The 13,987-nt window shown below is 37.0% G+C and overlaps 1 protein-coding gene across 1 annotated transcript in view; it reads right to left on the bottom strand.

The window, feature by feature from the left end:
• Window positions 1-13,987, bottom strand: part of HSF5 (heat shock transcription factor 5) — a gene marked incomplete at both ends in the record, with an annotated part of 44,677 nt that overhangs the window by 14,677 nt on the left and 16,013 nt on the right. Inside the window, 2 exons of the mRNA XM_084236463.1 lie at window positions 5,793-5,970; window positions 11,722-12,243. Coding sequence (XP_084092589.1) covers window positions 5,793-5,970; window positions 11,722-12,243 — 700 coding nt within the window. The remainder of the gene's footprint in view (window positions 1-5,792; window positions 5,971-11,721; window positions 12,244-13,987) is intronic.

The following is a 13,987-nucleotide window of genomic DNA, read 5'->3' as shown; positions in this document are numbered from 1 at the left end:
ACAGCCCATCGCTCAACCACCGCGCCACCAGGGGAGGCCCTATAGCCATGTTTTCATAGGTCCACTGTTAGGCTAAACTCTATAAAGAAAAAATAACTTGCAATTTCATGAATTGTCTTTCTGCTGAAATTTTCATTGCAAAACAACTTTTTAACAAAGGTTCTTGCTTAATCATGTTATTTGCTCCCTGCCCCTAATAAAATGAAAAAGTGATTAAATATCATAATGCCAATATTTCACAACTGTTATGTTTCACAGCTTAAACCAAGGTCAATTAAGACTCATCTAGCAACACCACTGACTAAAGAATAAGACTTTACTAAGGAAAAAACAAAACAAAACAAAACAGGAAGAGTTAATAATCAATGGGCTAATTATTTTATCAGTTACACTTATAACCATAGTATGCAGTAAAAGAGAGGAAATTATTATTTTAACAGCAAGCACCAGAGTTCTTCTTGGGGAGGTAACCATTTTTGCTGAGAAATATATCTTGATAGGTTGTTTTGGTTGGGGAAGATGAGGCTTCAAGGACATTAGGAAATAGAAGAGGCACCTAACTTTCTCTGCCTAAGTTAAGACACAGAATTCAGGAAATAGACAAACAACAGAAACATGATACAAGAGAAGATAAGTTAGGAGCTAATACAAGAAAGAAAGACCACATGACCATATGGACTCTGGTCTTCATGACAAGGAAAGGTGAGAAAGGTTAGTGACTGAAGGCCTTTTAAAAAGGAAGGTTACATTCCTCTTAAAATTTACAATATTTTAAATGCAAATCCTTTCTTCTCCCCATATCTTCAGAAAAGGGTGCTAAACATATAAATGACTAACATGAATGTTTGGGGGAGGGGAGAAATCAAAGGAAGAAGGCTAAGTTCTACCCGGATATAGCATGGAGCAGAAAGGAGAGAACAGCTTCTCAGAGGTGAAAAATGAACAAGTCTGGAATGACGCCAAAGCAAAAACTCAAAAATAAAAGCCACTGTGATCCACAGAAATTCTCAGAAATGTTGGAAAAGCATTTTTTTCATGTTGTATAAGGTTAGCTTGAGTCAATTATATCTAAACTCAAAAATCAGGTTAATAGCTGGGATATAAATATTTTTTCAAAATACTCATTCCTATTATTTTTATTTATAGCACGCCATAGGAATATTTTTTAGTATTCTTGTTTTTTAATTTAAAACTCTGGAAAAGGGCCTCCACTGTGGCGCAGCGGTTGAGTGCTGGGCTGCGAAGCTGCCCACAGCCTCTGCAGCGCCGGTTCCATCTCCAGCCACCGGCTAGGGTCCCACATGGCGCGCAGACCTCTCCTGCTGCCCACTGCTCCCCTCAGCAGTGTATTTCACTGGTCTGCCTGTTCTGTTCCCCTCTCTGGCTCTGGTGAATTCTCTCACCCTTCCGTGCTTCTGACTGTACCCAGTGCTTGTATAAATAAATAAATAAAATTTAAAAAAATAAAATAAAACTCTAGAAAAATACAAAAAGGGAGTGAAAATATCCCATAATCCATAATGTATATTCATACATAAATTGAAAACAAAAAAATCCCTGTATACTTCCAGGTTTATTCTCCCTGAGGTAACCACTGTTATTTGTATGTTTCATCATATACTTCTGACATTTTCCTAAAATTATACAGTATATACTTTCGTCCATTTATTTCTTTCTAGGAAGTGGGTTGTGCTATAACTTGCTTCATTCACTTAACATACTATCTTTCCAGATAACAATATATCAAACTACTTTATTTTCTTACATGGTTTCATAGTATTTCATTACATGAATTTATCCTAATTTATCTAGTCCCTATTCTCAGGCAATTATGCTTTTTCCAAACTTTTGATATTACAAATAACACTATAGTGAGCTTTTTTCAAGTACATATATCTGTAAGGGAGAGTCTTCAGAGTAGGACTCTTGTATCAAAGAACATGAGCATTTTAGTTTCGTTTTTTTTTTTTAAAGATTTATTTATTTATTTATACAAGCATTGGGTACAGTCAGAGGCACGCGAAGATGAGAGAATTCACCAGAGTGAAGAGTAGAACAGGCAGAGAGACGAAGTACACTGCTGAGGGGAGCAGTGGGCAGCAGGAGAGGTTTGCGTGCCATGTGGGACCGTCGCCCGGTGGCTGGGGATTGAACCGGCGCTGCAGAGGCTGCGGGCAGCTTCGCAACCCAGCGCTCAACTGCTGCGCCACCAGGGAGGCCCGAGCATTTTAGTTTTTATACACAAACGCCAAACTACCTTCCAAAGACTATACAAATTTACATTCCATTTATAGTGTGTAGGGGTGAGGTGGTTCTTTTACCCTACATTTTTCTCAAACTTTGATATTATCATTTTTTTGCCCATTAGACTGGCAAAAAAATTGGGGGGGGGTTGATTTCATTCGCATTTCCGACTAGTGATTTCTCTGAGGGGTTCAATGTCCTCTTTATTGGCCACTTGTATTTCTTTTAAATGTCACATTAATATAATTTTTACAAATTTTATAAGTTTGCCTTTTTCTTAGTGGTTTGCAGGAGCACTTCTGTCTTATAAATATAACACTGTGTTTCATATATAAATATATTCTCTTAGTGCACATAACAGAAACTTCTGTTGTCTTCAAATATTTATTCTTCCTTTACATCATCATATTGTTTAAATAGGCAAATGGCCCTCAGTAAAGACTACATTTCAAGCTCCCCTGCAGCTAGTTTGACTAGGTAACCGAGTTCTGGTCAAACTGATGTGAGCATAAGCTATGATTATGCTCATAAAAAGGATATTTACAAAAGCCCTTTCACTGACATGTGGAGGTAGTGGGGAGCCATCTTTAATCATGAAACATCTGAGGGCCAGCAGCGCCACGTGAAGCCGCCACATCAGCTCATGATACTCAGGCTGTATCATGAGGGAAAAATAAACTTCTAAAATGCTTAAGTCACTGTTCTGTTTTGTTACAGCACCCTAACTTATGTGAACTAACGTGGGATTTGAAAAGTAGAAGTGAGGTGCACAGTCTTCTCATACTTTCTGTCTGTATGGTACTGAATTTTTTCCATCTGCTTACTTTCAACCTACATGCCTCCTGCAGTCAGCGTATAGGAGGGATTTGCTTTCTTATCCACTCTAGAAATCTCTGCCTTTTAATTAGAGTTCTTAAGACTATTTACATATGATAATTGTATTGGTTGAATTTGGGCCAACTATTTTATTATTTGTTTCTCTTTGTCTTCCTTATTTTCCACTCCTTTCTTCCCCCCTTTTCTGCCTTTATCTGGATTATTTCTATTGTGTTGATAGTAACCCCAGAAATTATAAATGTATCTTTAATTCACAAAAGCCCAGTTTTTAACTAATATCTTGACTGCAGCTTCCTTATTTCTGAAGAATACTTTGTAGAATTTCTACTAGTGCTCATCTGCTGTGGTATATGCACTGAATTTTTAATCTAAAAATGCCTTAATTTGGGGGCCTCCGTGGTGGCACAGGGGTTAAAGACAGCACTGTCAAGAGATCAGTAGCCACTGCAGCATGAGTTTGATCCCTGGCCAAGAAGCTAACTCACATGGTGAGGCAGACCTCTCCTGTCTGGCCTGTTCCTTCCCTCAGCAGTGTTATTTTAGTAGATCTGCCCTGTTCTGCTCCCCACTCTGGTGAATCCTCCCACCCCCTGCAGCTCTGGCCTACACCCCAGTTCTTTAAAAAACAAATCTTTAAAAAAAAAATAAAAATGCCTTAATTTTGCCTTTATTCTTTTTTTTTTTTTACAAAGTAAAACAGGTTGTGAAAGCTCTTCTTAGTGTAATAAAAGTCAAACATCTTACACTACTAGTAAGTATAAGAACTTCAAATAACCTTGAAAGATAAAATATTACGATTCCTCAAGATGAAATATCTCTGTCATTTTTTTAAAAGTTTATTTTATATATTTTTACATCATTTTTCACTTTTGTACAATGTATGCATTTTCATCTTGGTTATCGTCCCCATAAAATTCCCACCCCCCTAGCCTTTATTCTTGAAGGATTTTCTGCTGAGTGGAGAATTTTAGGATTGCAGTTTTCAGTATTTTGAGAGCGTGATTCTATTCTTTTCTGGCCTCCATTGTTGCTGTTCAGAAATAAGCTGTCAGTCTAATTTAGGGGTTGGCAAGCTACAACTCCTGGGTCAAACGGGGCCCAGTACCTGTTTTTGTAAATAATGTTTTTTCATAGTACACACGGAACATGGCCACAGCCATTCACTTATGTAGTCTTCATGTTTAGTTTTGTGCTACAATGGCAGAACTGAGTGGTTAAACAAAGATCATATGGTATTGGTATAAAGTAATACTAACAGACCAATGGACAAGAAATAAACCTTCACATAGGGCAACTCAGTGTGGAAAGGACAGGCTTCTCAACAAAAGATGCTGGGAAAACTGGATATCCACATGCAAAAGAATTAAGGTGGACCCTTATCTAATACCACATATAAAAATTAACCAAAAATGGATTAAAAATCTAAATATAAGAACTTAAACGATAAAATCATAGAAGAAAATGAAGTGGAAAAATTTCATGATACCAGATTTGGGAATTATTTCTTGGATATGATACTAAAAAACAGGAATAAAAAGCAAAAATAAACAAATGGGATTACAACAAATTTAAAAAGAGTAGTGAATCAAATCCCAGATTCAACAGTGATTATGATTAGAATATTAGCTACATTATTAATGCATGAGCTTGAGCAAGCTACTTATCCTTTTAACCTAAGTTTCCTGATCTTTAAAATGATGACAATACTCCTCTCATTAAGTTTGCAGAATGATATAAAGACAGGTACAAAGTAAATATTAATTCCTGTGCTTTTCTAAATTTCCTTTGAAGACTATAAAAGTGACTTACTACAAGCTAAATTCAATGAATTAGATGAGTGATGAAGATAGTTCTAAGTCTAAAAGGTATTTTGTAGAAAGAATCTCATGAGCCTGAGCAACATTTCAATCATATCACTATTCATTTATTTTTGGGAATAATTCTCACATAAGTTCTCAACATTTTTCAAAAGTTTATAGGTTAAAAAAATGACTGATCTGACTGATTAATTCTACCTGAATTGCCTGCCATAATTTGAGAATGTTAAAGTTGTCCACTGGAAACTCTGAGGATTTGTTTTTGAACCATATGAAAACATGTTTTATTAAATGTCACTATTTTCTTGAAAAAAAAGAAAAAAAGATCTTGTCCAATTTCCCTAGAAAGAATAGCACCAACTCTATGTACCTAAAACAGTAACTCATTCTGGGTTCCTACAAACGAAAAAAAAAAAAAAAAAAGCGGTACCGTGTCATGCTTTACAATATCTTTATGATGTGCTCAAGATAATCTCTTTAACATCTAATTTTTTCATGGCCCAATTAGGTGCATTCCTTTTTGTCCTATAGTCTGTTAATAAGAGAATAAGTATATTTACAGTATATTTACAGTATATTTACAGTTACAGTGTCTTTGGCATCTGAAAACAGTTATTAAATTACCTTTCATGCTTGCCTTCTCCAAGTTAAGTAATACAAATATCTCAGCTTCAATATGTTCTTTTTGAAAGCTCAAATTTTTACATGTGATATTGGGAAAGTAACTTTACATTCCTTACAATGGCAAGTGAGAAAAATATATAAAATTATAATAAAATAGCAATATAACCACAATTACATATAATAAATTAAGACCCAGAAAAATCATTGTTCATGTATTAATTCTATATCATGGTTCTACTTCTAACATTCTGGAGCAACAATAATCCTTACCAGGGGATTTTCCTTGCTGTGAGTTGCTTCTTCGCTCTCTGTATCTGGCTGGAGTAGATAAACCTGTGTCTTTACTAGGCTTGCTAGCAGGCCCCATTTCCGAAATAAGGAATCCCATCTGTTCTGAAGGCAAGATATTCTCAGGTGGATTGGTCTGGCATTTTATACTGGCATCCACCTGAAACAGTAAACCCAACTCATCATTCTGAATTTCTGCCCACCCACAAATATCTACTAAAAGTTATGATATTTTATTTTTTAAAAAGATTTTATTTATTTATGTATACAAGAGCTGGGGTACAGGGCAGAGATGCGTGGGGCTGAGAGGATCCACCAGAGACAGCATGGGGAACAGAACAGGAGGACTGACTGAAATACACTGCTGAGGCGAGCAGCAGGTGAGACAGGAGAGGTCTGCCTTGCTATGTGGGTTTCTCCCTGGCCCACCGGGGATCTAACTCGTGCTGCAGAGGCTGTGTATTGCTTCATAGTGTGAAGGGAGGTCCAAGTTAAGATATTTTAAAACAGTTCTATTATAGAAACATGATCCAACAAAAATGCTTTTAAGGCTTTTCTATTAATGACACTACCTTTATCATGTGAGAATATGCCCAATAATCTCCCTATAATAAACTATAATACTCTTAAAAATAAAGTGATATTTTAAAAAATTTATGGAAAAAAATCTTGAAGAAATAAAAACTCATTATTTAATGCTTAGCCAGAGAAAAACAAGAATTTTTATAGAATAAAAATTTAACAAAGTGTATTTTATATGAAAGTGTATCATAATGCCTTTCATTTTTTTTTTAATAATAAATTTTATTTTTATATTCCCCATACAATTGCAGCCCCCCCATTCTGGCCCCAATCCCTCCCCTCCCGCCCCCGCCCCTCTAAAAGTGTCTCTGGTTCATAGTTTTTTGTTGATTTTGATTTTCACTTTCTTATAGTTATTCATTTTCCTGGTCCCTTATTTAAGTTTTCTAGATTCCTGCTATGAGTGAGACCATCCGGTATTTTTCTTTTTCTTTTTGGCTTATTTCGCTGAGCATGATCCCTTCCAGCGCCATCCATGTTGCTGCAAATTGCATGTGTTTATCTTTTTTGAATGCTGAGTAATATTCCATGGTATATATGTACCACATCTTCTTGATCCAGTCATCTATTTTTGGGCATTTGGGTTGTTTCCAAAGCTTAGCTATTGTAAACAGTGCTGCTATAAACATAGGGGTGCAGGTGTTCTTTGGAATTGATGTTTCTGTGTCCTTTGGGTAAATACCTAGGAGTGGAATTGCTGGATCATATGGAAGCTCTATGTTTAGTAGGTCCAGAAATCTCCACACAGCTCTCCACAGTGGTTGGACCAGTTTGCACTCCCACCAACAGTGCAGAAGAGTTCCTTTTTCTCCACACCCTCGCCAACATTTGTTGTTGCTAGTTTTTTTAATATGTGCCATTCTCACTGGTGTAAGATGGTATCTCATGGTAGTTTTGATTTGCATTTCCCTGATTACAAGTGATGTTGAACATTTTTTCATATGCCTGTTGGCCATTTGCATTTCCTCTTCAGAGAAGTTTCTTTTTAGCTCTTCTGCCCATTTTTTGACTGGATTATTTTCTTTGTTGTTGTTGAGTCTCATCAGCTCTTTGCAGATTTTTGTGATCAGTCCTTTATCATTAGTGTTGGGTGCAAAAATGTTCTCTCAGTTGGTGGGGTTTCTCTTTGTTTTTGTTATTGTCTCTTTTGCTGTGCAGAAGCTCTTTAATTTGATGTAGTCCCAGCTGTTTATCTTTGCCTTCACTATCACTGCTTTGGGTGATGTGTCTGTAAAGATGTCTTTGATGTGCAAATCACGTAGTGTTTCGTAGTGTATTTTATGGTTTCAGGTCTTATGTCTAGTTCTTTAATCCATTTTGAGTTGATTTTTGTGTATGGTGTGAGGTAGTGGTCAAGCTTCATTCTTTTGCATGTAGCGACCCAGTTTTCCCAGCACCATTTATTGAACAAACTTTTTTTGCTCCAATGCATAGTCTTTGCTCCTTTGTCAAAGATTAGTTGACCATAAATCTGTGGGTTTATTTCTGGATTTTCTATTCGATTCCATTGGTCTGTATGTCTGTTCTTGTTCCAATACCATGCAGTTTTGATGATTATGGCTTTGTAGTATAGTTTGAAGTCTGGGAGTGTGATGCCTCCATTCCCTTCTTTTTTTTTTCAGGAGAGCTTTGGCTATTCGGGGTTTTTTGTGATTCCATATGAATTTCATCAATATTTGTTCTATTTCTTTGAAGAATGACATTGAAATTTTGATTGGAATAGCATTGAATCTGTATATTGCTTTTGGAAGGATGGCCATTTTAATAATATTTATTCTTCCAATCCATGAGCAGGGGATGTCTTTCCATTTCTTTGTGTCTTCTTCTATTTCTTTTAACAGTGATTTATAGTTTTCTTTGTATAGGTCCTTTACCTCTTTTGTTAGATTTATTCCCAAATATTTGATTTTTTTTGTTTCAATAAAAAAAGGGATGGTTTTTTTGATTTCTTCTTCTTCAGATTTATTGTTTGTGTATAGGAAGGCTACTGACTTTTGCGTGTTGATTTTGTATCCTGCCACTTTACTGAACTGATTGATGAGTTGAATTAGTTTTTCTGTGGAGTTTTTGGGGTTCTCTATGTATATTATCATATCATCTGCAAATAGTGATAGTTTGACTTCTTCTTTTCCTATTTGGATTCCTTGGATGTCTTTCTCTTGTCTTATTGCTCTGGCTAGGACTTCCAGTATTATATTGAAAAGCAGTGGTGAGAGTGGACATCCTTGTCTTGTTCCAGATCTTAATGGAATTAATGCCTTTCATTTTTAATTCATTTTCTCAGTCTTTGCAACTCACACACACAAGTGCAGATCTCACAATTTATCATGATACTATCACAATAGCAACAAATTTTTATGAAATATTTAGTATGTGCCAGTCACTGCACTGATTTATATGTATTATCTCACTTAGTCTTCATAATAGCTGGCAGAACTTCTCTGTTACCATGTAATAAACTAAATCAAAGGAAAAAAGAATGATACTACCTTTGATTTTGTTGAGCTAAACTGAATATGTGGTAGTATATTCCCAACACATAAACCATTGAAATATAAATGGAGCTTAAACATTTACTCAAAAATCAAAGGAAAATTTACCATAAGCTTGGTTTCTCTGAGTGTAAAGTTCACACACAAATTTAGAGCTGGTTGTTAACACTACTACCTTTTTCCACTCTAGCATCCTTTCCATCAGATTTCCCCTCCTGTTGGTGATATTAAAATGACCATAGGAGTACCCCTGTTGGATGATGTCAAGAGGGGATGTGAAAACTTCATTCCACCAATTTTGTATTCCTTGTCTTAACGAGGTCCTCAAAATTGCAATAACTTCAGCACCTATAAAACCTAGATCCGGGCCTCCCCTGGTGGCGCAGGCGGTTGAGCGCAGCACTGTGAAGCTGTCTGCAGCCCTTGCAGCGCCGCTCGATCCCCACCAGCTCGCGAGGGTCCCATATTGCGGGGCAGACCTCTCCTGGCTCACCCGCTACTCCCCTCAGCAGTGTATTTTGTCAGTCTACCTGTTCTGTTCCCCCTCTGTCTCTGGTGAATCCTCTCACCCTCCTGCACATCTGGCCTGTACCCTGGTTCTTATATAAATAAATAATCTTTTAAAAACAAAAAATAAAAAAAAATTAAAACCTAGATCCTGCCCTTCTTAAGAGGTATGCACTTCTTTCTTGTAGTTCCTAAGTTTTCTTTTTTTAAAAAAGATTTATTTATTTATTATTATTATTTATTTATTTTTTATTTTATTCTGGGTACAGTCAGAAGCGCAGGAGGGTGAGAGAATTCACCAGAGCCAGAGCGGAGAGCAGAACAGGCAGAGTGACAAAGTACACTGCTGAGGGGAGCAGCAGGCACAGCAGGAGAGGTCTGCGCGCCATGTGGGACCCTCGCCGATGGCCGGGGATCGAACCGGCGCTGCAGAGGCCGCGGGCAGCTTCGCAGCCCAGCGCTCAACCACTGCGCCACCAGGGGAGGCCCAGTTCCTAAGTTTTCTTTGGAATGTCAAATCTCTTTATCAAAATGACCACCTTCTGAAATATTCTATTTCTTTATAATTTATTTTTAAGTAAAACTACATAATAAGGGCTGGAATTTAAATAACGCTGGAAATTAAAAACATGGCTTCCCAAAGCTGTGATGTTCAAATAATTTTTAAAGAAAAATTAACTGTGTGAATGCAATTTTAAGGTATAAAATCTAATATTCTGTGCTGTGACTAAGAAAGAATAAAGACAAGTTTTGTGTTCTTTTCACAGGTGTATTTGAAACAAATGGGCATTCTTTGGTGTACTTAATTGACAACATTATTTTCTAAACATAATATATGAAGATCTCAACAGCTAGACTCAAAAAGAACAATGAGTTAATATAAACCTTAAGACATTTGGATCTAAAATTAGAGCTAAAAAGAATGCACTAGGGCCTCCCTGGTGGCACAAGGGGTTAAGCACCACACTATGAGCAATCCGCAGCCTCTGTGGCAAGAGCTCAATCCCCGGCCGGGCAGGGAGCAACCCACATGGTAGAGCAGACCGCTCCTGTCTTACCCGCTGCTCCCCTTAGCAGTGTATTTCAGTCGATCTGCTTGTTCTGTTCCCCACTCTGTCTCTGGTGAATCCTCTCACCCCCTGCATCTCTGGCCTTTACCCCAGCTCTTGCATGCATAAATAAATAAATCTTTAAAAAATAAATAGAAGAATGCACTAAAAAAAAACTGCCAAACAGTTATTTTGGGAATCTCCATGAGATTCTAATGAGTAATTTCTAATTACCTATCTAATTTAATGAGTAATTTTCAGTTCTACTAAAGAAAAAAGAATACAAAATGAAAAAAAAATCTATGCATCAGGCTATGATTAAGAAAAAAATTAAAGTAGGAAAAAATTAGTTAATTCACAAAAAGTGATTTTAATTCGAGTGTACTTTTTTTAAGAATAATTTGAAAGCACTTTAGAATAAAACTCACTTTCTGGTCATCAACTAGTAGCAATAAGGTAATTGCCTCTTTAGAATATGTCTTTAGAATATGTCTCTCAAACTAGTCACAAGTAAGAAAATTCAAACATAGTGCGCTTACATGTCAAACTTGAATTCAATTATGCTATAAGAAGTATGAAAATATCTCCAACCATCTTCTCATCTCCATGCTACAAATGGCTGAGAAAGCCTTGATATTATATGTCAGATAAACCATCCCTTCTGGCATTTCCCTGGTACCATAGGGGGTTAAGTCTCAGTGCTATCACCACCATGCCCTGAATTCAATCCCTGGCCAGGGAGCTAACCCAAATGAGCAACAGACCTCTCCTCTCTTGCCCGCTGCTCCCCTTAGTGTATTTCAATAAATATTCCTGTTCTTCTCCCTATTCTGTCTCTGGTGAATCCTCTCACACACACATACACACTCCACTCCCCTCTGGCCTATACCTCAGCTCTTTTATACACACACACACACACACACACACACACATAACTTCTAAGTAGTGGCATTTTAATCAGACAGAAACACCTAGTCCACCCCATTAAGACAGGAAGCAAAACTCAAGGGATGTTTTCAATATAAAATAAGTTTTATACCACAATGTTCAATCATACTTCCTCTCTAGATGTTGACTTTGAGCCACAACATAATGAGAGGTTTATAGTTATTTCTTTCTGAATCTTTTGTGTAGAACCAATGGGATATGATGCTTCTGGAAAGTATAATGTATTAGCATTAAACTCGAATAAAATCTGGACAAACTCTCCATTAGAACAGTCTTTTAGCAAGAAGCCCACGTACTGCAAGCTTTATCTAGAAATTTTTTTTGCCCCCTTACCTGGTGTGAGCTGAATGGTAGCCCTTCCTGTACAAATACTACTGAAGATGGAGATGGATTATGACTTAGCTGCTCCTTCAGTTTGACATGAGCTTGTTGGATGGCTGCAGATTCCTGCATGGTAGTATTTTCAACAGGTTGAGCTGTGTGGATGGTATAGATGTACTCAGGTGACTGTGGTAGAGAGCAGGTAATTGCTTGTTCTGTTCCAACCACAAAAGATGTAATATCTGAGCCTACAGGAGTGAGTGGCTCCAGCTGGCTAGCCTGACTTGTGGAAGATGGGTTGCTGTTGTTTGAATTAGTTAGAATATGTTGGCCTCTGTTAGACTGAGATGTTGGGCACTGATTCTCAACAGGTTCCACCTTTACCATCTCCAATTTAGGGGAGGAATGCAACTCATCTACTATCTGAAAAACAGCCTCTAGGTTTACTTCTGTCTTTTTATTTTCATCAGTAGCACTGCAAGGCCAATTAGAAGGCAGAAATTCAACTGGATAGGAGGATTGCATTGGAGGATTCTGAGAAAAGAGAAAATAGGACTGTTTGGATAGAAAATCAAATATGAGATTAAGGAGGAAAGCAACAACATTTAGGCTGATGAGTGCTAAATATAAATAGATCAAACTTAAACTAAAGCTAAGAAAATCTGAATGCCAATCAAGTTTTCAGCAGTGATACTTTTAATCTGTTGTTAACATTCCTTAGCAACTATTATATGTCAACCACTCTGCTATTTTAATACTGGACTGGACCAATAATTTTCAGGATCAAAGTATACAAAATTAAAAGGATACTATGCCCCAATACCTATTTGCTGATAACATATCTATATGTCAAATTCTTTCACAAAGGTTGACAGACAAAATATCACTTTCATCTATTGTATGCTATTTGAGGAATGTAGTAAGGAGTCCACCAATATGTCTATAGTCCACCAATATGTCTATAGATTCAGGGGGAGGTACTAATATTCTGTTCCAAATGATCCGGGAAAAAAATGGATGGAATATTGAATACCTTTGGTTTCTGAGATTGCTTCTTTTTTTTTTTTTTAGATTTATTTATTATTTATTTTTATTTTTAAATTTATTTATGCAAGCACTGGGTACAATCAGAAGCGCGGGAGGGTGAGAGAATTCACCAGAGCCAGAGCAGAGAGCAGAGCAGGCAGAAGGACCGAAGTACACTGCTGAGGGGAGCAGGGGGCGGCAGGAGAGGTCCGCGCGCCATGTGGGACCCTCCTCCAGTGGCCGGGGAGCAGCCGGGGATCGAACCGGCGCCGCAGAGGCCGCGGGCAGCTTCGCAACCCAGCGCTCAACCACTGCGCCACCAGGGAGGCCCTGAGATTGCTTCTTTTTAATAATAAAACAGTATACTAAAAATAGCTGTCACTTTTAGACTGATATCTTGAAGATGTATTCTCTTGTATATAGTGTTTTTGCACAGAGTAGGCACTCAGTTTGTGGATAGTCAAATAAGCTACAACATAAAATACTGAGGAAAAAACGATTAAAAAAAACATGTTAAGAGTTGATGTTGCCAATGAAAAGCTATGGGCAGAATATGCATTCAATACATGTTGACTGTATCAGATTATAAACCTAAAATACAAAGTTATGATTAAATAAATCATGCCATGAGTCAACATTGCCAAACACACCACTGAGATTGTGCCAATGATCTGAATGCCATTAATGCCAAAAAATGTAAATTTAAATGGTATAAGTATCAAACTTCTTTACTATAGTCAACAGCACCACTTATTGACTTCTTAATATATGCCAAGCAAAGTGCTTACTATGTGCAAAACGGTTTGTATACATTATGTCATTTAGTCCTCATAAGAGGTCAGGGAAATGTGATAATCTCCATTTCAAACTGATGAAACTAAGGTTCACAAGCTTCGTAATTTATCCAAAGTCACAATGAAGTAACTGACATAGCCAGATTTCAAATCTAAGTTTAAATGACTGAAGAGCTCTTAACCACTACAATACACCAACTATTCATGCATACTGTCACCAATAGCTACAATACAACTGAACTAACCGCACTTATTTCCCAAATGGTATCTGAAGCACTTTCTCCTTTTTTTAACCTTAAAATTTTATATTCACCACTGATCTCTATTTTCTTATTATAAACATATATTGTCTTTGTAGTTCTAAAACATAAATATAAAAGATTATAAACACTATCAGAGCATCTCCAGTGTGATCCACGGGAGAGTGGCTCAATTACAAATGAGCATCTAAGTTGTAG

This window comes from Talpa europaea, assembly GCF_964194135.1.
Source record: "Talpa europaea genome assembly, chromosome: 7".
NCBI lineage: Eukaryota > Metazoa > Chordata > Mammalia > Eulipotyphla > Talpidae > Talpa > Talpa europaea.
Note: the sequence above shows the minus strand (reverse complement) of the source record. Positions and strands in the feature narration are given on the sequence as shown.